The 25,274-nt window shown below is 38.1% G+C and overlaps 1 protein-coding gene across 5 annotated transcripts in view; it reads left to right on the top strand.

The window, feature by feature from the left end:
- The first annotated feature begins 205 nt into the window (after nucleotides 1-205).
- Nucleotides 206-25,274, top strand: part of LOC128733602 (uncharacterized) — a 45,063-nt gene continuing 19,994 nt past the window's right edge. Inside the window, exons 1-2 of one of the 5 annotated variants that reach the window (XM_053827316.1) lie at nucleotides 206-317; nucleotides 23,786-23,971. In XM_053827316.1, the coding sequence (XP_053683291.1) occupies nucleotides 23,796-23,971 (176 nt within the window). In that variant the 5' untranslated portion in view covers nucleotides 206-317; nucleotides 23,786-23,795. Of the gene's footprint in view, nucleotides 318-12,285; nucleotides 12,393-16,570; nucleotides 16,658-22,931; nucleotides 23,032-23,785; nucleotides 23,972-25,274 lie in introns of those variants that run through there. The other 4 variants (XM_053827317.1, XM_053827318.1, XM_053827320.1 and 1 more) reach the window with 4 other exon arrangements.

Below are 25,274 nucleotides of genomic sequence, written 5' to 3'. Positions count from 1 at the left end.
GTAGCTGTACGCTGCCACTCGTAATCTCATTGCATTTTTGCGATGACAGCGCCCCTGGCCTTCGGAATATGAAGTTGTACGGAGAGAGTCGAGCAAAAAGTCGAGAGAGCGCCAAACATTGTGCGTCTATTTTAGAATCGATTAAATAGTCTGTCATTCATTTTGTTTGTTCCGATTGCGATTTGCGAGTACGATAAATAGAAAATTTGGACTGGAGCTGGAAATAAATGAATAAAGTTGAGTTTATAGGTATCTCGTGAAACTTTAATGTTTGTGCTTTAGTGTTCTTAAAGTGCTACAGATTTCTGTGTTAACAGGTAGGTAAGAAATTTAGTACATAGGGATATTGCATAAACATGGAAAATTATTATGTCGGCATGCTTTCCAGCTGGAAATAGAATGGTTTCACTGAAATAGTTTTAGTAGAAATTATGAAACGTTTAAAGCATGTTTTGTAGAGTAATAAGGAAAATTGATTTTCGAACCCTTCAATTATACTGGATTTGGGCAGGCTAGGGTAATGTATATATTTTGGCCAGAGTATAAACGGTGTATATCGGGTCCTATTCTATTGACCATTTTACGAACTAACAACGTTGCTGATATTGATATTGTGGGGTCATCTATGGATTGTCAAAGTACAAGCACGGGGAAGCGCAATATCAATATCAGAAAGTTACCTAGTAGGTTGTAATAAAATGCTATATTATGCAAGGTGAATGACGGCAGTCACATTTACTGTAATATATTGCGATCTATTCACATGCTGCTAAAAAAATTTCTTAACCCTCCAACGGGTAAAACCGTCTGTAGACGGCCTTCCTTTTTAAAGCTCCAGAGCCACATACGAAATTTAATTCTGAATTGACAATATCAACAATTTCCCACCCTTTCGTACGCGATGAATTATAACCGTCACGGGCGAAACCGTCGCCAGAATCGTCGCGGGGGCAAATTTCGTTTATTTTGTCAAGTAAATCAATAGCTTATGTGCTAGACAAGCATAATATATACTGATCAGTGCTGCAATTTTTCGACTGAAAATTCAAACGCCGCAAATTTTTTAATCTCAATGTAAAGTATTACGTTTGACAGAAAGCTTTTTCGCACTCATTTATATTTTTTCCCTCTCGACTGCTTGCATCTGTTTCACTTACACACAAAGCTGTATGAGCATAGCTGTCATTCCTATATATTGAGCAGCGATTGACCTACAATATCAATATCATTAAGATCCTGTTGATATTGAAATAGCAATATCATTGAGATGCTGTCAATATCATGAATGTTTAATATTGTGCTTTGCAAGAAATCTTTTCATTCTCGGAAAGTTCATAGCAAGCTGTCAAAATAATTCTGTATTGAGCGAAGCTGACGAATTTTCGTTAATTGAATATCGATATTTTTCACATATCGATACGTATACTCAGCTGAGAGCATAATCAGCAAAAATGCTCGCATCACGTGACGATCTGCATTTTACATTTGTTTTATAACACTCCGTTTGACTTGTTTTATAACGTGTTAACATTTACAAAGCTGTTATATGCATGCCGCAATTAACTATTTCGAAAAAAAACTATCGAGATTTCGTCCACGAATATCGGTACCAGTTATATCGATACATTATCGCCCAATGCTGACCTCGCCAAATATTGAAGGATGTGCTTTTGTCCAGAGCTGCCATACAAATAGATTAATTTCTATTGTTTAGATATTTGCAACCCCATTCCGTACTTCTTAAATTTTGTTACTATATTTACACATATTTTTATACTTATGATATTCAATGAATTTATATAATACATATTTTTGAATGTAAGATGCTAAAAGACATTTTTTTTATGTAGTTTTAGTTGCTAAAGCATCAGTAACAATTGCACATATAAACCAAAAAATATTTGGCCACCTTTCCTTGTTCTCGTTGCGGTGATTGACGATGCGGGTTACCGCCGCAACAGGATGAAAATTTATGTAAATAACCGCAATATTAAGTGCTGAAAAATTATTGTATGATTCAATAATTGAATTAGATAATATCAAAGAAAATGAAAATATTTGATTTTAATTTCAGGCATTCAATATCATCAGCGTCTTAGTGATATTGATATTGACAGCACCATTCAATACGTGAAACGTGATAGAACCTAGTGAATGAACTTGTCACTACCAAAATAATTTTGACGGATTGAACTGAAATAAACCTTCCCTCGGATATAGCACGTTGTTTTCTTTTTCGATTAGTTTGCTATGATGCTGATTTTGACTAATAGTTGCATTCATTTTCATCGGAATTTTGATATTGAAATTGAAAATTCGCAGCCCTGATACTGATAGCTTACATACAGCCAAGCAGATTCTAGCGATCAAAAAAGTGAGCAGCGCGTTTTGTTACCAAAGAAACGTGCAATATGAAAAATGTGTTCAGAATAGATTTCTTGACATTTTGATATTAAGGAGACACCGAAAGTGGCGACACACACTGTACTGTACATCTCATATGTTCGTTAAAATCCTAAACGTTTCTTTGAATGTTGCATTAGTATTGGTAATATATATCAAATGGCAGAGATTGCAAACATAAACACAGCTGATTCGCAGCCAACCGCACCGACAACGAACATCTCGAAATATAGTTTATTTTCTTTATCAAGACATTCCGATTCATCTAAGATTTGCAGCAGCAATCCTATTGATACTATGCATTCAATAGGATGACTAATTAATCTGTTTGCATTGAAGCTTATCGATGCGGCAAAAGCAGAAAGCTCTTTAAAATCTCTTTGATGTGGCGAAACTTTAAGACCGTGATGCTGTTTTTTCGGAAAGCGCTAGTGCAACGAAATATGTGCGCAACCAAATATCTATTAACCAATTCCAGATTATAAGTTTTATGAACGTGTAATGATCTATATGATCCGTTGAATTTATTTTCCATTGGCAATTATGTTTTGCTGAGCGTTTGTTGATATATACCGGGTCGATAAATGGAATGACAAGATTTAGGAAATTCGAACAGCACTGGGAACACTGATTACGTGCTCTGCCAATACATATGCATTTTTAAGGCACAAAATACATGCATCGAACGGTAGCCATTTATCCAGCCGCCTTTGAGCCATTTTCGGTTTCCTCTTAATGTCATAACATTTTAACCATGCATTCAAGTTATCTTTCAAAAACAAGAATTCAGAAAAATTAAAAAAAAATGCGAATATTCTCTGTTTTATTTTTGAAGAAAAAGGACATCTAGCAAAAAAATGATTGACCTGAAAATTTTGCGATGAGCAATTTACATGGTTTGTTTCAATTTTTTTTTGTATGCCAGCAGGGCAGTGGGTTCAAAAATGCCACTGCGGCAGTCACGAAGATTGTCTTGTAGCTGGCCCCGATTGCTGTACACAGTTTACGGATTGCCCATTGATGGAGTTGAGCTGGGTTGTCAGACTGTGCCCCAATTAGGTATTACATGGTTAATAAAACCAACTACCTTCTTGGGATGAAGTTTCCATACTGAGTATGGAGTTAATAGGTAGCTTCCGAAGAAACTGAACCTGGAAGACTCAAGACCTCCACAGGAGCAGAGCAAGTGCGCTGAACTTTCTAGTTCTAAATTGCAAAAGGGGCAAATGTCGGTTAAGACCTTGCCAATTCTATTAAATAGTAAAGAGTGGGACAATGCCCGGTTAGGAGTCCCGTGATTGTGCGCAGTTCCCCACACGTTAAGGTAAGTAGTTTAGCTTGTCTACAGCCCTGCGCTTTATACCAACTTGCTAGCTTTTCCCAGGTCAGTAATTCGCTTTTGGCAGCGGATATGGAGGTACCCAGAAACGGTTCGGGGCCAATGAACTGATGAGCAGATTCTTGTCTCGCTAGGCTGTCGGCAAGATCATTGCCCTCGATTCCGCAGTGTCCAGGCACCCAGAATAATAAAACTGTTCTGGCGGGAGAGCTCCCTGCACTCCCAAACTAATTCGGATGCACATTTAGTGGACTTGAGAGCCAGTAATGCAGCCTGGCTGTCCGTGAAGATTCCGATTTTAGCATACCTATACCACAGACAAACAGACGAGACACTCGCGTTAATTCCATCGTCCATTCAAAAACAACTTGTTTTTCAAAAAAGTATGTTTCGCAACATGTCCACACCGCGGCGCTCGGTGTTGCTTCGAGTTTCCAGTATAAAACCATACAAATGAAAAAACCTACAATTAAAACCCTGCAAACGTAAAAAACCTACAGTATAAAACCCTGCAAGTGCAAGCTACTCCGCAACATGCATAACAGAGGGCGCTAGTGTGCAAGCAAAATGGTAGGACGATGGTTTTTGAAGAATTTTCTTCTATGTGTCATGTCAGTTCGTCAGTGCCTATACTTTCGTTTTAGACATATCATGGCGCAGATGTATATTGCATATATCTCCGCTTGGAACACGGTGGGCCATTTGCCCAGTGGAAGAGCTTCCTTTATTCCGAGTCCGTAGACTCCAGAACCTGTGCAAGTGCCAATTGTTTCAATTTAGTTAAATATCTGAATTGTAAAATATATATGTAGAGCCATAGAGCTAAAGAAACTGACTAAAGAAATGACTCAGGAGCTCAGTCACTCGCGACAACCTGTCATTAAACCTAATTTGTTCATTGTTGATTGTTGCGCGTGACTGTTCAAAGTTGCCCAAAAGTTGAAAGTTCTAACAATATTTTTTCGAGCTCAACATTTGGGCGATTTTATGAACTGTACACTCAAGTACTTATTTTACACGGTTTAGTTTTTTGAGTATTAAGAACGGGGTAACTTAGAGACCATTCATTTATTTCTCAATACATTTGGGAGTAGCTCGACATTCCTCACGTAGATTGTAAATAGTTCCTTAGCTGCACCGTTTTCGAGTAATCGAAAAAAACAAACCGTGTAAAAAAAGACTTGAGTGTACGCTATAAATTTGATTGCCTGGTGTTTTCGTTAGGCAGCACAGATCGATTTCGTAATGATAGGATGATATTTGTTGCCTTTTGCTAGCAGTTAATATTTCCACCCGCGTTCATCGACTGATCCTCCGCAAGTTTTCGAGCAAAAGATTCAGAAGTTCGTTTCGACGAACCCAAAATGAGTTACTTGTCATTTCTTTAGTCAGTTTCTTTAGGTAAAGCGTTAGACATGACAACTTCTTCCCTGGCGCTCCGGATAATTATTTTTATCATGAAAATTTAAACTTGAGCTTGTTTTGAGTGTGCTTTCATGAAAAAATAGTAGAAGCAGTAGCAGTAGCGTACTGCGATGAATTGCCGACGCAAACGCTGGTGAGAAAAATATGAATTGATTACGCTAGCAAATTTTCGCCCTGTATCTGTGTCACACTCATTGTTCATGTTCATCGCTGTCAACAAATCGATAACGTATTTTACGATCAAACGTAAACAAGCATTTTTGTTGCCAAATCACATAAAAAATATTGTTCGATCAAATATAAAACGTCATTCCAAACACGTATAGAGCTTTCCAGTTATGTGTGTATTGGTGCTTGTGTGAAAATGTTTGTTTATTCAGTGGTCGGATTTAAACCAATCCAGGTTAAAAACAAAACGGTAGAAGTTCAACCTGAGTGAAAAACTACAAGGTATACAGCCCTAAAGGTTGTACGAAAGGGTGACGTAGGACTATATGAGATCATAAGATCAAAGGCTAATGTAAACTTCATTTCTGGCCCATGTATGTTTATAAGAATCTGTGAGTGCCATTGTTTAAGTAAATTTTAAAATTAAAGCCAAAGCACGTTGCAAATATGACGTGCCATTCGAATGTTCTCTTTTGACATGAATGGCAACTGGCACGAAGAAGGTTTTACTAGTTTCCTTTCACAGCTTACCGCTTGTTACATAGCAAAAAATATGGCACATGCGCAAAAATTTCTGTTTTATTTGTATGGGAGTCCTTATCCTCCTACCACATGGGTGAGGAGTCTCAAACCATAATAAAATAAATTCAGGCCTCCAAAAAAAACCCCACATGCCAAATTTGGTACCATTTGCTTGATTAGCTCTCGTGTTATGTGGAAATTTGTATTTTATTTGCATGGGAGCCCCGCCACCCCTCCCCCCCTCCTTTTTGAATTTGATTTGTATTTCGAATATAGGCTTTAAGCCCTTTACCCATTCTTAAACCTATACTACAACATAGGATTACAAATAAATTAATTTCAACACGCACAAAATTACAATTGTCTTAAAATTAAAAGTATTCGATTTATCGTAATTGTCCTCTAAAGTATAAACTGAGTCTATGTCTTATTACATCCGAGCTCATGCCAATTGTTATAACATGTTGCAATGCATTGAAGGCGTTCATGAATCGGGAAGTCGGTTCGTGCTGTGAGTAATTTCTAGACCTAAAAGGTGGGTCAAAAATCCTACGTCGTCGGCGCGTGACTGCACTATCATTAAATATCAATCGACTGGTTAGAGGTTGGCTGTTTGTTCGTTCTGAGAGAATGATATCGGCTATCTTGTGCCTCGAATGGATCGTATCAATATCCACCAAAGAACAGAGATCGTGGTAAGGCGGAAGGGGAAGGGGTCTCAGTACACTATAGAAAAAAATCTTAACTCCAAAGACCCCCATATTGCAAATTTGGTTCCTTTTGCTTGATTAGTTCTAGAGTTCTGAGGAAATTTGTATTTCATTTGCATGGAAGGGTGGAGGGGTCTTAATTCACCATAGAAAAAAATCCTGCCTTCTGAAATCCCCACATGCCAAATTTGGTTCCATTTGCTTGATTAGTTCTAGAGTTATGAGGAAATTGAATTTCATTTGTATGGGAGCCCCCCCTCTTATAAGGGGAAGGGGTCTCAGTAGACCATAAAAAATCCTTCTAAAACCCCCACATGCCATATTTGGTTCCATTTGCTTGATTAGTGCTCGTTTTTTGAGGAAATTTGTGTTTCATTTGTATATAAGCCCCCCTCTTACGCCTTCCATAAAGTTGCTCTTTTACTCCCTCCATAAAATTACTGGTCATTTTATCTATCCAACGACATAAATTTTCCAGTTTCGTTCAGTAGTTTAGTAGTTATTACCATTTGAAATCTTTCATTCAAACGTTACAGTGCTACCCAGTCCCAGTATCGTAAACAAAGACGTAGTGCTACGTCAAAAACAAACGTTTTGACAGCCGTTCGATTGGAACTAGGGCGAACCTGGGTTGGATCTAAGCAAAAACAAAAACGCTATTAGTTTGCGCTTGAGGGGTGCTCCATTGTAGGATTACGCGTTGATTATATAAAAACCTTTTAGACACTTCTCTTCAATTACCCGGTACCCCCTTTCTTAATCTGAACATTTTTAATCTGTACCTCGGTGGTATGAATGCGTTCACATTAAAAACCGATCAAGCGTCATACACAATTGACGTTAAAGTTGACCGGGTAAATTAAAAACTACAAGGTATACAGCCGCAAGGGTTGAACGAAAGGGTGACGTAGGACTATATCAGATCATAAGATCAAAGACTAATGTAAACTGCATTTCTGACATATGTATGTTTATAAGAATCTGTCAGTACCATTGTGTTGATTTCACATAATCGCCGCCACCACAATGTTTGTTCGATTTAATCGACGTTTTTCGGCGAAATAAGTATGAAGATTTAAGTTACCAGTTAGTCCGGACGTTTCGAGCTACTACTGATCTTCGCTCATCATCTGCGGACACTAAAACACTATATTAGGCACATTTACAACATAAAACATATTACAAATTCTTAACTTACACTTTTTCGTCCATTAGGTTCTACTTCGTTTATCTTTCTCTTTGCTATGTCTTACTTTCTATTTCTCTTTCCCCCAAGTTTTTTGATTACAGGGTCATATGCAGCTTTGAACGTTGCGGAATCTACTTGTCTATTAACAACATTGTTCTCACCTTTAATTTTAATGTAAAATGTTTCCGCTATTAGTCTAGTGTTATGTTTAGTTATTTTCTCTATGATTTTGGCTTCGTCAAATTTAAAAACATGACCTGTTTCAATGGTGTGTTGGGTTAAACCTGTACCACCAACTGTTTTTGCTTTGATGCTATATTTATGTTGTTCCATTCGTTTATGTAAAAATTGGCTTGTTTCTCCTACGTACGACTTTTGACACTGACCACAATTTACTTCATAAACGACGTTTGTGTTTTTATCTCTTATAATTTTGTCTTTGGTTTTTGTAAATAATACGTTTTTTACTTTGTCGGTTGGTCTGTAAGCAACATTAATCTTAAATTGTCTTAAATATCTGCCTAACTTTTCACCTAAACCGGCAACATAGGGAATTGTCACGAATTGTTGAGTTGTTTCTTTGCCTGGTACTTCTAACGTATTGTACATCCTGTGTAGTCTTTGTTTTATTACCTTTTCTACGAAATAGCAGGGATAGTGATTTTTATGTAGCATTGTCTTTACTGTTTGTAATGTTTTCGGTCTAATTTCGGCATCTGTCAACTGTAAAGCCCTATCAACCAAAGCGACTACCGTGTTTTTCTTATGACAAAAAGGAGTAACAGAATTAAAGTCTAAATATCTAATATTTGGATCTTTTGGAAACCATTCCGTTGATATTTTGTCGTTCTGTATACGTAAGATGGTATCCAAGAATTTTAGCTGCCCATTAATTTCTAATTCGACGGAATATTGCATTCGCGGGTGAAAACTATTGAAAATATTAAGAATCTCCTGTACCATTGTTTAAGTGAATGTTTAAAAGAGAAGAGCGAAATATTCAGATTCAATTCTTCGTTAAATGCAGCTTGACCAAACTCGTGTTTTAGTCTTTGACCTTGAAATACGGTCAGGCATTAATATTAATATTTTTATGAAACGATGGTTTGTACAATTGATAGAGGGACGGTAGGGGAAAGTAATGATTTTTTTTTGGGAAAGGAGGGGAAAGAGCGGAAAGGAAGGGTAGGGGGGTTGTAGGTAGCTACGCTTAATAAGTTATCGTTGTGACTCCTATCTTTTGCCCAATGCTGGAAGGTGCATGGGTCGAACCAAGCTATAATCATAAGCATTATAGCTTCATTCGACCCATGCACCTTCCAGCATTGGACAAAAGATAGGAGTCACAACGACAACTTATTAAGCGCAGCTACCTATTATCCCCCTCTTCCTTTCCGCTCTTTCCCCTCCGAGAGGAGTCGGGTTCACCATAGAAAAAAAATTTGCCTCCAAAAACCCCCACATACTAAATTTGGTTCCATTTACTTGACTAGTTCGAGATTTATAAGGAAATTTGTATTTCATATGTATGGGAGCCCCCCCTCTTAGAAGGGTAAAGGGTCTCAGTACACCATAGAAAAAAATTTTACCTCCAAAACCCCCACATGCCAAATTTGGTTCCATTTGCTTGATTAATTCTCGAGTTATGAGGATATTTGTATATTATTTGTATGGGAGCCCCCCCCTCATAGAGAGGCGACGGGTCTCAATTCACCATAGAAAAAACCCTAACTGCTGAAACCCGCACATGCCAAATTTGGTTCCATTTGCTTGATTAGTTCTCGAATTCTGGCGAAATTTGTGTTTCATTTGTATAGGAGCCCCCCCCCCTCTTATGCCCTCCTTAAAATTGCTGTCTTATCCTCTCCATAAAATTGCTGGTCATTTTATCTATCCAATGACATATAAATTGTTCAGTTTCGTTCAGTAGTTTAGTAGTTATTAGCATTTGAAATCTTTCATTCAAACGTTACACTTTTATTTTCATTTTCACAAAGTGCTACCCAGTCCCAGTATCGTAAACAAAGACGTAGTGCTACGTCAAAAACAAACGTTTTGACATCCGTTCGATTGGAACTAGGGCGAACCTGGGTTGGATCTAAGCAAAAACAAAAACGCTATTGGTTTGCGCTCGAGGGGTGCTCCATTGTAGGATTACGAGTTGATTATATAAAAACCTTTTACACACTTCTCGTCAATTACCCGGTACCCCCTTCCTTAATCTGAACATTTTTAATCTGTACCCCGGTGGTATGAATGCGTTCACATTAAAAACCGTTCAAGCGTCATACACAATTGACGTTAAAGTTGACCGGGTAAATTAAAAAAAGCAAAAAAACTTAATGCGTTTCCTCTTGCTCAAGAGCTTTGGCAATATTTCATATGGAACTTACCTCTCTCCAGCACTCAAAGTAGACCATTTTAGTCGAAACTGTCGAGACAATTACCTCTCCCACAAACCGGTTGTTTAGAATTCGCGCATGTTTGAAATGTTTTCAAAACGTTTATTTTCGTCGAATCAAAACAAGTTCATAGGATGCGCGTCTTGCGCGTATGTGAAAATGAATAGTTACCAAATATTCAGATTAAAAATGAACTGGACCAATCTGGACGAGGTGTGTTACAGAAGGGCCAAAAGGGATTGGGCGGACCCAAAAGCAGAGCCACTTGTGCGCATTCCAGGGTTATAAGAGTCGTCTTCAAGCATCCAGCATCCTTCCATGTAATAATCAATTTCGCTGTACCAACTTTAACTCACGTGATTTGTTTGTGTGAATTGAGAAGTGACATATTTGCTTCAGACCTTAAGGATTCTGGTTGGTAATCCACTCCTCCAGGAAGAAATGTGGTATATAAAAAAATAGAACAATCTCACCAGCAGTCCTTCGAATGGAATAGAGTTGCATAAGCGCTTCCAATAATTAATTTCATTTTTTCTTCTGGTATCCATGTGCAGTATTTAAACTCGTTTTGGCCAAAGTCTTCACCATATATACTTGATAAGCTAAAACGAAAAAAATAATTAAAATAACTTATATTAGACTTACCTATTAGTAAGGCCGTGTGGCTCCGCCGTCGGCCCAAAACCGCGGGTTTGAGATCGGGCAGCCGAGAACCACCCAGCATCGCTCATTAACTGGCTCATTACGACTTAACTGACTCATTACGAACCCCTATTTCGGAAATTCTAAAATCTCATGCTTTTATGTTTGGAGTAAACATGTAATTTCTTATGTTATATAGTTGATATCTGTATGCTCTATTCGAATTTATTTGTTTATTTGTTAATAACATGTATATTCGCAGTAGGTCAGGTAAGACAGTGGCATTAAATAATATCGTTCTGATTCAAACTTCGAACACTTATGCTTATTGTATTACATCGTGTTCGTTAGAATGTCCTTTATCCGGTGGTATATAATAGGTATAATATTTTATCATAGCGATATTGCGGAGTTTCTACTTATTTCGAGTCCCACACGAAAATTATTAGCGTGGTTATTTTTTGCGTTTACCACACATGTTTGCATTTTAGCAATTTGAACCATAAATGGCATGGTGGCACAGAAGCAAGAAAAAGTTGAACCATTAGTTTTTCGTTATTGCCTCCCTACTGCACCCCTCCTTGCTTGACAAGCATGTTTTCAATGTATTTAGTACAGGATAATTATTAAAAAATGAATTTGCGTAGGACTCGCAAAATTGCTGCCAGGTGCAATATTAATGAGCATTTTATTTTAAGTGTTCGAAGTTTGAGACTGTTCTATGTTTGAATCAACGGTAATTTGAATTTCAACATAATTCGAGCGAAAATTTAAGCACCCCCTGCTGCGTTTCGTAACATTTCTCGGGAAATTTTTCAAAGGGACGTAAGTCGCAAAATGTCAACCAACATCCCTACAGTTATATTTTTTACTTGCACCGTTTCGGGACGAATGTGTGAAACGAATTGTCATTTGACATACGCTCTTATAAAATCAGCGAAAAATATTTTTTTAAGGTTGTACCCACTAGGCACCATTACGCACGCGAAAAGGTGTATATAGTCACTCTACGTATGCACATATGCACTCAAAATAATTTTCACGTCAAAATTATAGGAAAAATTATGTGAATATTTTCCATCCAGCTTTTCCTGTACTATTTACGTGAATTTGAGATAGTTCGCATGCATACTAATGCGTTAACGTAAAAATAAGATGGATGTTATTATTTTTTCCAATAACAATCAGCTAAAAATCGCATACCTCCCTGTAGAGAAATCTACGTGATTTTTCAAGTGCAAAGAACGTGTGGGTTATTTTGATTGCGGGTTTAATTTTTTTATTGGGTACTTTTCTGGTAGCGTGTACACGTACACCGCGTCATTCAAAGAGGCACGCAGCCGGTAGCTTGTTTTCATTTTAGCGATTGAAGCGCCTCTGCATTTCGGCGGTAGCAACATGAAGAGCGCCAAATTTGATTAAATCGATTACAATCTGTCAGTTCAGTCACTTTGTTTTGGCTTTTCATCGAGATAAGAAGGCGAGCGAAAAGTTATTTGCGATTTTTGTTCAATTGTTGGTGTAAATAAAAAACGTTTCAATTATCATTAATACTTGCTATAGTCAAAAGTGGCTGTTACCACCAAAAGTAGGTGAGTGTAGTTTGAACCGTGGTCAAAAATGTAGTGGAGTTTAATTGAATCCATAGCCTACCGCTTTGTAGCAAGCGGATATCGACATTTTGTAAGGAATCTCGTCTTTAACCCTCCCTGTCCCATGGTAGCACGGATGATCAATCATGACTTCCAATACTAAAATCAGCAGATTATTTTTATATAAATGATATAAATATAGATATTTGCTTAATAGAACGTAGTGAAATGATTGTTCTAATGGTGGTGTTCCGCTTAACGGATTGCGCAATAATAAACTGCAGACGAACGAAAACTGCTAACTACCTGTGCATCCGGAATAGAAAGGGTTAAGCAGGACTATGCAGCTGTTCTGCTTGTAGAAAAAGGTGGGAAATTTAGCTCTTGGTCATGAGATTCTGCATAAAAAGCTTCGTAGTAGGGGATCAGGATCAAAATTGAAATATTTATTGTGCTAATAGTTCTAGGATAACAAAACGGGTATAACTTCTTAATACGTATACGTAGGTTAATACGTAGGTTTAGAGTAACAGTTCAGTAGAGTGTATGGGACTAAATCTGTGATAAAGGAAGGTATCTGTAAATTTTACTTTTTGTAAGAAGTGCCATTATAGTCGCTAAAAATATAGTCTAGTGGACTCGAAAACTGCAAAACAACGTGACAGGCGCAGGGTTTGTTTTTCAACTGCGTCATTTGAAAAGCCAAGGGGTTTCTTGTCTTGTTAGGCGTACAAGTGCGTAGTAATCAGAGATTACGCTTACTCACGGTCCTGCTTCCTGCTAAATCAATTTCAAGTAGCTGGCAGGCAGCCATGTTTTCGATGCCAACATGTTAGCGTCAGCGTAAACGAGTCATATATTGTTGTTGCAGTTGAAACCCGTAATAAACGACTCGCGACATTCGGTTTTATTCTTGTTCTGTGTGTCGCAACTACGTCGCACGTGGTGCGCTGTATAGCGCATCAATGTGCGATCACTGCGCACCACGTGCGACGTAGTTGCGACACACAGTACAAGAATAAAACCGAATGTCGCACGTCGATTATTACGGCTTTCAACTGCAACTACAATACTATAGTAAGTAAGTATACTATAGTTAGAGTGACTATATACAGAGTGGCGACAACTCATCCCAAATGTATGCAATGCGGTTTTTCCAAGGTTTTTCTTTCTCTTTCCTGCATACGCGTTGGATAGATCGTCTGCTCGATTGGAATGACACTGACAGATAATTATCATTCCAATTTTGACATTGTCGCCACTCTGTATATAGTCACTCTAACTATAGTATACTAAGTCATATACTCGCCACTCTTCACTCAAGTTAGCTCTTCAGCTGTCAGTGGGGCCCACGACTCCTGAGCCCGCCTGATGTTAGCTCTCATCAACGCAAAGCAAATGAGATAAAGGTGCCAGTTAGCTGATCAATTCATCTAAACTAAAATTGCTTCGATTTTATCAGGGGGGATTTATCGGTAAGGAATAATTGTGAAACTCACATGTGAAGAGGCAGGCAGGTAACCATAATTTTCAATGCCGCTCTTGCTATTTCTTTTCTTACTGATTTGCTGCTCTTGCCTGTATATGCAGCTTCCGAAAAGTTTCTTAGTGTGTTTTATTTACGCAAAAAACAGATAAATGCATTATCGGGATCAAAACAATACAAACGACCATTGCGCTGCGTGTTTGGGTTTGAGTTGCTGTCAACTGCAGCAGACAAAAATAGAGTTGCGAGTCCCCTGGCTCGAAATCAATCATAAGCCGTTTGGTCCATGACAGTACAAACGTCATGGACCAAACACCATCTGCGGTAACGCACACATGTAAGGAATTTGACAGCAATAGGTCCCCCCTGGATTTTATCGCTTGGAATTGCATTTCTCATACCTGGCATAAACAAACGAAAAGGCGAAATCGAACCATCCTTTGGTTTATTTACATCATGCACCCTTTTGTCGATTCGCAACAGGAAATATTTACAGCACCGCTGCGGATTGATCTGAATTGAACCATTTCGCCAGTTTTATTTTCAATTTCGCTGGTCCAAATTTGGTATAACTGATCTAAATATAGACCACCGTAGAAGATGCCCTTAGCGTCCATCCACTGCACTATGGTCCAGAAAGCCAAATTAGGTGGAAAAAATTGTTTACTCAGTAGTAGTTGATTTTAGACTATTTACGTCTTAGCAACAAAATCTTGAATTAGGATGCCGCTTTTTTTGGCATGAGCTATTTTAGGGTGACCCTTAAATTAACCAAGATCCAAAAATTATCTTCAAAACGAAACAAGATAGAGCGATATTTACTTCAACAATTTTATAGCTTGAAGTATTTTGAGTTATATTGCAGAAGACGAAATGCTATCTCGAACCGTTTCCATATTAGAGCGATTTTCCTGAGTCAAGTTAGGGTGACCCTGCTATTTTGCGATTTTTCTCCGTAACTTTTTTATTTTGCAATTCTCGCAAAACACTTCCTCAGATGACTTGAGGCTCAATAAGACGCAACTTTTGGTGAAAAAAGAAATTGGCTATCTACTTTACTTCTATACTTATATTAATTTTTATAATAAAAATAGGCCGTTTTCAAATGTTAGTATCTCAGAAAGGTGCAAGCAGAATTCAAATCGGTTGATTGCGTTTGAAAGATCGTGATTTTTTGTGCATAATATCAAAAAATTGGAGAGTGGATTTTTGTCTATCTCAAATAAATCAACTTTGAATATGTGTGGTTTTAACATATTTAAGTATATAAAAGTAAACGAGTTGCTACGGAACGGTACGCTACGGAACTACGGAACGCCAAAAAAAGCGGCATCCTAAATCAAGATTTTGTTGCTAAGACGTAAATAGTCTAAAATCAACGACTACTGAGTAAACAATTTTTTCCACTTAATTCGGCTTTCTGGACCATAGTGCACTGTGTTACCTGACTCACTGCGGATATACGTTGTGTTCGAGGAATCGTGTTGGTTCGAAAGGTTTCGAAAAATATCGCCATTGTATCGAAAATATAGTTATATTTTGATTACTAAACATAACGTACTTAAACCACTTAAAATGCTTAAAAAAGCATGTTTCGCAACATGGCCACACCGCGGCGCGCGAGTGTTGCTTTGAGTTTTCAGTATCAAACCATTCAAATGTACAAACCCCTACAGCATAAAACTCTGCAAATGCAAGCTACTCCGCAACATGCATAACAGAGGGTGCTAGTGTGCAAGCAAAATGTGCAGAACGATGGTTTTTAAAGGATTTTCTTCTAAGTGTCATGTCAATTCGTCAGTGGTTCATGGTATTGCGTGAAAAAAAAGAAAGGGAAGTATTTTTGCGTTTGTCAACACTCACGTTGACAGTTCGGCACGAGATTTCCTGTAAGTGCGAGCAACCTACGAAATCTCTTACTGCTGGCATCTACGGGGTGATGTGGCTGTTAAATTCATACATTTTCGATGTCCCACGCATAGGTACCAACCTGTTAATTTTGACAGGTACCAAAAAATTTGCTGGGAATTCCCCTTTACCGAGGACCCCGAGGACTATTTGAAAATTGAAGCGTAAACAAAAGCGAGTAAGAGTTGATTTTCCTATGCTGGCCCAGTAAAAAATAACTCACTCGTTTTGTTTACATTTGCGACATTCACCCTTTTGTTAATTCTATCTAGAATTGCTCTCTTCACTCCTACATGAGAAAGAGATAGCAACACACCATGCCCTTGGCTGGCATCGCCAATATATGTTATCTCGTTTACGGTGACGCTAACATGTTGGCATCGAAAACATGGTTGCCTGCCAGCTACTTGACTTATACGCAGCCCACTGTCACAAATGTCATTCCCATACATTTTTCGTGTAGCCAATATCTCATCTAGCCCATAACAAACTTTGCCTCGGACTAAATGTATTTGTGAGTAGCCCGCCCTAACTTCAGCCTCGGATGAATGTGTATTGGTAAACGCTCGAACAAAATTACTTTTTTTCTTTTTGTGTCGGACGTGTAGGAAGCGTAAAAAGATGTTAGCCGCATCTTTACCCTTCAGTTTCATACGCCTGCTTATACGCCTTACTGGAAGCCCCTTGTCTTGCTGTCATACGTTGTAATCACAGCTGTTGGAAACCCCTTGAGAAATGCTTTCAAAGTTTTTCCTTTGCCAGATAAATACCAAGGTGTTTTAATTCATAAAAAAAAGGTTTTTGCTTGAAGTCTGCTCTTGTTAAATCTATAGTGACTACAGCTGCCACACATTCGTAAGTTAAAAGTTAGGTAGGTAGGGAAAGGTTTCAAGTCAAAATACACGAATCGATGACGACTGATTTCACCTTGATGGAAATTGTTATAATGATTAAAGCGAGATGCGAGAATTATTGTTGAAATCTATCCAAATGTACATGATTGCTTTTTACGGGAGATGTTGATTGTAAAGTATTGAAATAGTGCTCGAATAAACTCAGGCTTATATTGATTGGCACACTATTTACTCCAACGCGGTAAGTGCCAAACTTGCACTTGATGTTTAATAAATTTGACAATAGCAACAGTGCAAAAATATTGTATAATAAGTAAAATCAATGTAAACAAAATTGCACCGCGGGATTGTGCGTTGAGTCTATGATGAGAATGCATGACAAAAATTAAAACGGCATGTTGGAGCATGGGCGTAGTGAGGGGGGGGGGGGGGGGGAAGGTCTTGGGGGTTCAAGCCCCACCAGACGAAAATTTGTTCGACACCTTGAAGCTTGAAATTTTTGCTACCAATTGCTTAAAGCACAGGAAAATTTACGGGACTAGTATGATCCTCGTCGTCGTCAGTAGCATAGACATCGTGCTCTTTCAACTAGTCGGCTGCATGCAACTTAATCTTGGGTTACTCGTCGGCTATTTCCCAGGTCCAGGCAGGTTTCAGAATGCGCAAATTGCAAGACAAAGCTGAGCCATCTCGCACGTAGGGTCCCTCTGTTCTAGGTGCACGTGGGGTTGTTAAATAAAACCGTTTTCCCTCCGACTGTCGGGTCCACCGTAGTTTACCGTATGCTTCACCAGATGTCCGATGGTAATCCCCCCAAGTTGTGTCTGCTGCTCGTGATTCATGTCATACGCATCATACGCTGTAACACGCAAATATCTTTTATTTATTTATTTATTTATTTACTGCATCTTCAGTGAATACTGTACAGACTGAAGCATATATCTAAATTAATTGTCTCACACTACTTTTAAAACGATATCTACTAACATGAAAATCAAACACATCTAAATTATTCAGCAGACTAAAATACTTCTCCAGCGGTTTAGACCAAACATTGTTCTGTGTCTAACAGTTACACGGAGCGAAAAAGCTCCAGTTTGTTTCAACCAAAATGATTGTTGTTTTAAGCCTCAATAAAATATTTTTATAACAACCTGAAAATATTGTTGTTTCCAAACGAGATTCTGTTTGAATCAAGTAAATAATAGTTTTGAATTAAAAGTAAAGTATTTTCAAATTTGAAGTTGACATTGATGTAACAATAAATATTTTCATTTCAACCATACATTTCAGTTTGAAACAAAACGAATTTTTTGTTTGTGCGTAAAACAACCATAAATATGGTTGAAACTACATTTTTATTCTCCGTGTAGGAATAACAAACGTTGGCGATAGCGACGCGCTGGAACGAAAAAGTTTGCCAGTCGAAGAAGGTCTGGGCAGTCAATCCGGTTGGTCAATATATCAAAGGCAAACATTCTTTGCAGGTATACGCGTCGCTGGTGCAAAGGCTCCAGCCTTATAAGTAGGCATCGCTGTTCGTAAGGCGGCAATCTCTGTGGTTCATTCCAGGGCAGTCGTCGAAGCGCAAAACGTACGAAACAGCGTTGAACCCTTTCAATACGAGCGATCTGGCTTGCATGATAAGGTGTCCAGACTTGTACAGCGTATTCGAGAATGCTCCTCACAAGTGAGCAGTACAGTGTCTTCAGGGCGTACACGTCGTGGAATTCACGGGCGTTACGACGGATAAACCCGAGCACGGCGAATGCTTTGGAGGTTGTCGCAGTGATGTGCTCGTTTAAACAAAGCTTGCTGTTCATTGTTACTCCCAAGTCGTTTAACGACGTAACAAGATCCAGGCTGAGACCGTTTACTTCGTAGTTATAGTTCAGATGCGTTCGCGCTTTCGTAAAGCTTATTATTTTGCACTTCGTCCCGTTCATTTCCATACCATTTAAGACGCACCAACTGGCTACATTGTCAAAATCTTGCTGCAAAGCAGCGCAGTCGATCAGCGAGCTGATGGTCCGGTATATTTTCAAGTCGTCAGCGTACATGAGATGCTGAGAGTTAAGTCGGTAGCTCAAATCGTTTACGAATAAAATGAAAATTAAGGGGCCAAGATGACTACTTTGCGGCACACCAGATGGAGTTGAAAAACTGCCTGACTCGACCGTTCCTAGTTTCACGATAGCAGATCTGTCCGATAGGTATGATTGCAACCATGAGATGAGCCAGTGAGGAAAACCAAGCTTTTTCAACTTTTTCAGTGTTAATCGTCCGCAAGTGCGATCATGTCCTCCGTGAGTATCGTCAAATCCATAAAAACTACCGGTCTAATAAGGGCTATGTACTTCGTCAGCATCATACGGTGGCTATCGTTTGCTAGCGGATGGAAGCGTTTTACGAAGGGTAGACTCGATTTTCTGCTTTAATGCGCCGCAAGATCTCCTTATTTGTGTTAACCGCGGCCACCAGCGATCCCATTAGACTGCGACGCATTTACTTTTAGCCCAGTCCTACTAGCCTTCGTTTCCAGCTAGCGCAGATGGCTTCCGCCGTTGCGAAGTTTCGGCCTACAATATAAAAGTTATCTGCGTAGCCAAGAAGTTCCTTCACTGAGAGGCTCTCGTTTCGATTTTGCTCGCCGGATCTTCTTCTCTAGGGCGATGTTGAAAAGCATGCAGGTTAAACTGTCAACTTGTCTCGACTTTTGCCGCACCTGAAAGGGACTCGATCCTATTGACTCTAATAGTCTCTCCTAGCAAAAGATTTGAACAACGTACGACCACGATGTCAACTGGGAGGCGCAATTTCAACATTTAGGGTACGGGAGGGTATTTTCGGCAGGTTTCTAAATTCAGCCTATTTGCCTCTTTTGCCAATAAATATACTATGCCGACATACAATTTTAATATGTTATAACTATTTTCTCAAGACTGTAAGTAATCTACTATTCTTTATTCAAAGAACATCAAAACCATCTGTTCTTTTACTAGAACTAGGCCATAGGCCGAAAAAATAGATGCCATAGCTTAACGGGCTGAAAATACCCTTCCGTGCCCTACCTTCTTTTATATCAATTTGATTTTTTTTGTCAAATGAGGAACCCAGAGTATAAACCAAAATAGCTTATGATGGTTGAAAATAATTCCCCATTTCCTGAATATACTCCTTAAGGTTAGGCTATTTCAAATTTTTTCTGTAAAACCCCCCCTAAGAAAAATTTCTGGCTACGCCCCTGTGTTGATGGCATTTTGTCACACTGGTATAATGTATCACCACGATCATCGCAGCTGAAGTTTGCTATCATTTGCACAATTGCAAAAATGTCGAACGCCAAATTCGCTATTTCATATGCCTCGCAAAAGTTCTACATGATATGAGATACCGATTACTGTAATTGCAACAGTAATTGTAAAAGCGGCTTGTATACTAGAACATTTGAAATTTTAAGGTTATAATTTAATCTGTACTACCGTGGACCCCCGTTCGTTTGACCATTTTTAATCTGAACACCTTAATTTGAACCCCGCTGGTTTGCACGACATGCAAATTAAAAATGGTTCAAATGTCATTCTCAACATGACATCATTTGTTGTTGTCATTATGCAGACAATGCACATAAACACGATTTGTTTGTACTGACCTAGCGTGTTGAATCGGTTTCACATTCCGTTTTCCTAACGATTACGATAGAAATCCGATCGGAAAATGCAATATTCGCACTTGCAACTGCCAACTAAAACAAACCACCAAAACAATAACAAAGATCAGCATATTTCGGGTTACCAGTTGTTCAAATTAAAAAGTAACCCCGTTAGTTTGCATGAGGAATCGTTCCAACGAACGGGGGTCCACTGTATTCGGTTGAGTACGATATAGCTAGTAATTTTGTTCTTGATTTTGTTAAATTGTTTCCCTTTACGATAAAACTAAACTTTGTCCTTGTCTAGGACTTTTTAACTAATCAGTAAATGAACAGCGGTCACGCTTAACTCTGAATACGTATATATTAGATATTCTTTTATGAATTCAAATGGGATTCGGGGTAAAAATTACCAAATGTGATTGTTGCATTGTTCAGAAAGTGCCTTCATTCTAAATAATAATAAGGCCAGTACGAGGATTTTTGATAACTAATAGTCGTAAATATATTTTTAATTCTTATAAAAATCCCAAAAAACCTTTATATGGAGAATGTAATTAGGAATTTAATGGTTCTAAGGGATAATGAGCAAAATCTCTGGATATCCGGGTGGATATCGAAGAAAAATCTTACAATTAATTTTATTAATGATCAAAATACAAATATTAGACGATGCAAAAATTCATAATTCATTCTATTGATGTTTCCATTTAGGTCAAGTAAGATATCTATTAATGTTGATCGAAGTGTTCTAGAATGTATAGTCATCTTGATAAGCAAGGAAATTCAGGTAAAGCGAGAACCGCTGAAGAAAGGTTTGTGCAAAATAAAATTTTTAGCTGGTTTTGTAAATTCAGAAGGGAGAGAAACGTTTTGACGTCTTAACGTTAACATGATTGATGGTTCGGTCGAATTACGCAGTGGCGAACAAATATCTGCAGGGACAGCGGGGCGTTTGGTAGCGCTCGGTTTTTGAGGTTTGGCGACGGACTCCCGTTATAAATGCTGCGCACTAGCTGTTTGGTTTTGAGAGTTGGGAGGGTGCGGGTGCGACTGTATGGTTTAACGCTTCTGTCGGCTACCGCGAACGTTACTTTGTAGCCCTATCTTGGGACAGTACATAAATGTCAGCGGTTTGGAAGATGAAGATTGTTCCATGGGCCAAGCCCTGATAAGTTGATAACCACTGATGGTCCAAGTTTCGTCTTTTTATTGGCTCATTTGCGTTAGAAACTTGATGGGGGGTGCGCGGTTGAGGGTAATCGGTGTTATGCGGAGTTGACGAAATGTCCAGTCAAATGTAACTCGATTTTGTCACTCCCTGATTTTGTCTGCCCTTGATTTTGTCACGTTTTTTCACCCGACTTCGATTTGTTGAATCATTTCAAGATCATTTGAAGATCATTTCGGTTTAGATTTCGGACCGAACAGTAGAATCAATATATATAGAATGCCAGTGTCGCTGTTTTTCTATAGAACTCATTGTGGTAAACATGATGCTAACAATCTGTGTCAAGTCTGTGAATCGGGAACTTCATTGTCAAAGTTGCTCATTGTTATTTATCTGTTCTTTATCTGTGCGCTGGTTGGTGCTGTCATCAGTGCGTTCTCCGCTGTGTTTTTATGCCAGTGAAATGGTTTTAAACGTTATTTTTCTTTTCGTCCGGATGAATAGAATCCCACAACCGCGCCCTTTTGCACCGATTTTTTCAGAAATTTGAAGCAAGCGAAGCTTTTTAATCACATTAGTTGGCATCCATATTTGAAATTTTAAACTGGTTGTCAAAGTTTGACAATGAGATTCCTCTTTTGATGAATCTCAGGCACACACACATTTGCATATATAATGTAAATACATTATCTGAACATGTGTGATGTTTACCACGCGCACTGCAGCGACACTGGCATTCTATATATATTGATTATATTGACCGAACGCACGTTTTTGTGTTTTATTAAGAAAACCTTGTACCGAATCTTCACCAATTGCACACACGTTTTAATGTCGAACCTAGTTTCGCCCTTGTTCCAATCGAACGGGTGTCAAAACGTTTGTTTTTTCATCCAGGTTGAACTTTTTAGACGATGGGTTCGCTCTGCGCATTTTTACAGTTTCAACCCCGAGCAATACACTGCCAGCCTGAAAACGTTTGTTTATTCCCCCGAAAATGTTTTTTCGGGTCGTAACTAATCTAGGTTAAAAAACAAAAACGCTAGAAGTTATGTTATTGCTGTTGCGGTTGAAAACCGTAATAATCGACATGCGACATTCGGTTTTATTCTTATTTTGTGTGTTCATTATGGAATTACATCGCACTACTTGCGACGTAGTTACTGCACACAGAACAAGAATAAAACCGAATGTCAATTATTAGGTACGGTTTTCAATTGCAACATCAATATATTCTCAGTGTAGAAACGCCGATCAGCACGCAGCTAAAGTCTCGCTATTCTTTTGACTTACATCAGCGCCTCTAGACTCCAGCGCGGAAAGCGTTAGGTACATCGATTTTCAATCTTCCGTCGCTGGGTAGTGTCTCATCGTCTCTTTTGCTCGTCGTTTAGTTCATACAATTTATTCATCGATAGCAGAAGTGTCTGGAACAAGCAGAAATTTTCCATCAGCTTATTATATTTTACGTTTTATTAGCGGTACTATTTTTCGTTTTTATTCAAAGTGCACTGTTTAACTGTGATCAGAGAAGTGTTACTTTCGTGAAATATCAATATATATTGCAGGTGGGCCTTATGCGGTTGCATATACATTTTTCAGTGCATGATTAGAACTGTGACTGGCGCTATTCCACGCCGCCAAACAAAATGGCGGCTTTCATCATTACTCGTTGAATCATATATTAGTTTAAATTAGTAATACAAGGATAATACCAAAGTATTAATCGTTTTTTTTAATCAATTTTTAATAAATCCGCAAGTTTTCAAATAATGAATCATGATAGATGGTTATGAATTGGCAGAAAATATTTTCTTTATATTCGTGAGCAAACTTGGTGATGGAAACAGCTTGGCTCGATACCCGTCTCGAATGCTCTAGCCACCATTTTGTTTATTTCGAAATCAACCCATTTGGGGTGTATAGCAGCTAAAATCTAAATTTGCGTTGCGGAGTAGGCTGCAATTTATTTTTTTCTGTAACAAAAAATTTCTATAGGCGATTTATAACAATGGTATAAATTATAATGAGACAGCTGCAGTTTTGCAAATTACAATCCGAAAATCGCTATATAATCGAAATAGAGCTATTGAGAAGAAATGTTGCTGTGAATAAACAATACTTAGATACACTTAGTACAAACTTAGTTTTTTTTCAACGTTTCAATCTGCACATAACCTAATATTTATCAATAACTATATTATATGTAGCGTTATAGCTTTAATATGACAATTAGTCTTTTCGCTCGTATTATAATCGACCAGTATTCTACCATTTTGAACGTTTTTATATATATTTTTGAAAATTCTTAATATTTTGCAGCTAAATCAACATGGCTGATGATGAAGAAGACAAGGAAAGCCGATACGAAAAACTATGGCATCGGGTAAAGGTTTACATTCCATTTTTGCAAGAGCTGATCAGCCTTCACAAAAACGATACAACGCAAAATAGGCAACAGCATCTGCAGAAGATAACCACAATGTATGACTTACTCACAAATAAAAGGTAGGTAATTAATATTGGGGTAAACTCAAAGACTACAGATCTCAAGATTGGGCGTAGTATTCGCAAGATTGGGCATAGGAGTTCGCATATACGCAGCAAAGGATGATACTTTTAACGCCATCTCTTATTTTAAGGGAGTTACTATTGCCTAATGGTGTTAGTGATCGCAACCAGCTGAAAGAATGTATGCATGTGATGTTAATGTACCATGTCATCCAATGAAGTCGGTGTGGTAGTGATGTTAGAATGATGGCGCATATACCAGCTAAGAATTGCCACCGCCGTCCGTGGAGGGCGTACTAAGGCTGTGAACCATTTCGCGAAATTTTTAACTTTTTAGTTAAAATTTGACAGTTCGATAGTTATTCCACCTTCTGTCGAAAATAACCCTGCTCCGAAGGATGGTTATTTTTGACAGTTGGATGGTTATTCTGAGAGCCAATGAGATATGCACAGTTGGGGAAGAGAGCTTCGATGTGTCACTAATTTTTCGTTGGGTTTTTTTTTTGCTAATTTATGGATACTTATCGTATAACGCATTTACTTATTCAACCCAGGTTGAAATTACATGCATTTTAACTATCAAATAGGAGCAAATGAACACCAAAAATTCATCCAATTCCAATCCAGACTGAATAAACAAATCCGCTTTTACAAAAACATATTTTTATCCTCACCTTATATGCTCCCATTGAGCAAAACAAACTATCAATCTGTCAAATATGAAATGGTTCGCATTCTGAACTGATTTTAACCACTCAAGGAGAAATAACTATCGAGCTGTCAAATTTTAACTAAAAAGTTAAAAATTTTGCGAAATGGTTCACAGCTTTAACCCTGTCCGTAGAGATTTGACAGATAGCCCAGGCTTGATTTTTGTAGTCTACGGTAAAATGTCCGCCAATAAAATTTCATTTTAAATATTCTATAAAATAGTATACATATTGCCATTTAGAATAGTTTAATGTTAACAAATTTCAATGAAAAAAAAATGAAAAATTGGTCAACTGCAAATCACAATTACTAATAAAAACAAAAGTAAATATGCAAATTAGAGACGAAGGCTCCAGGAAGCATGGAATTTATTATATGATCGACATTTTTTTGTTTGACTGAAAACGCTCATAAAACAATCGACAATGAAAATTTTACAGGAAGTTCATGAAACACTTTTTTTTATTCACATCTTATATCTTGGAAAAATAGTTATTTATGTGGGTTCTAAGATAAATTTTCTATCATCTAATTAAAATTGTTCTTGTTTAACGACCTTTTAAGGTGTAAGCAGTGCTAGAATCAAACA

Source organism: Sabethes cyaneus, chromosome 2 (genome assembly GCF_943734655.1).
Source record: "Sabethes cyaneus chromosome 2, idSabCyanKW18_F2, whole genome shotgun sequence".
Taxonomy (NCBI): Eukaryota; Metazoa; Arthropoda; class Insecta; order Diptera; family Culicidae; genus Sabethes; species Sabethes cyaneus.
This window is presented reverse-complemented; position numbering and strand designations above follow the sequence as displayed.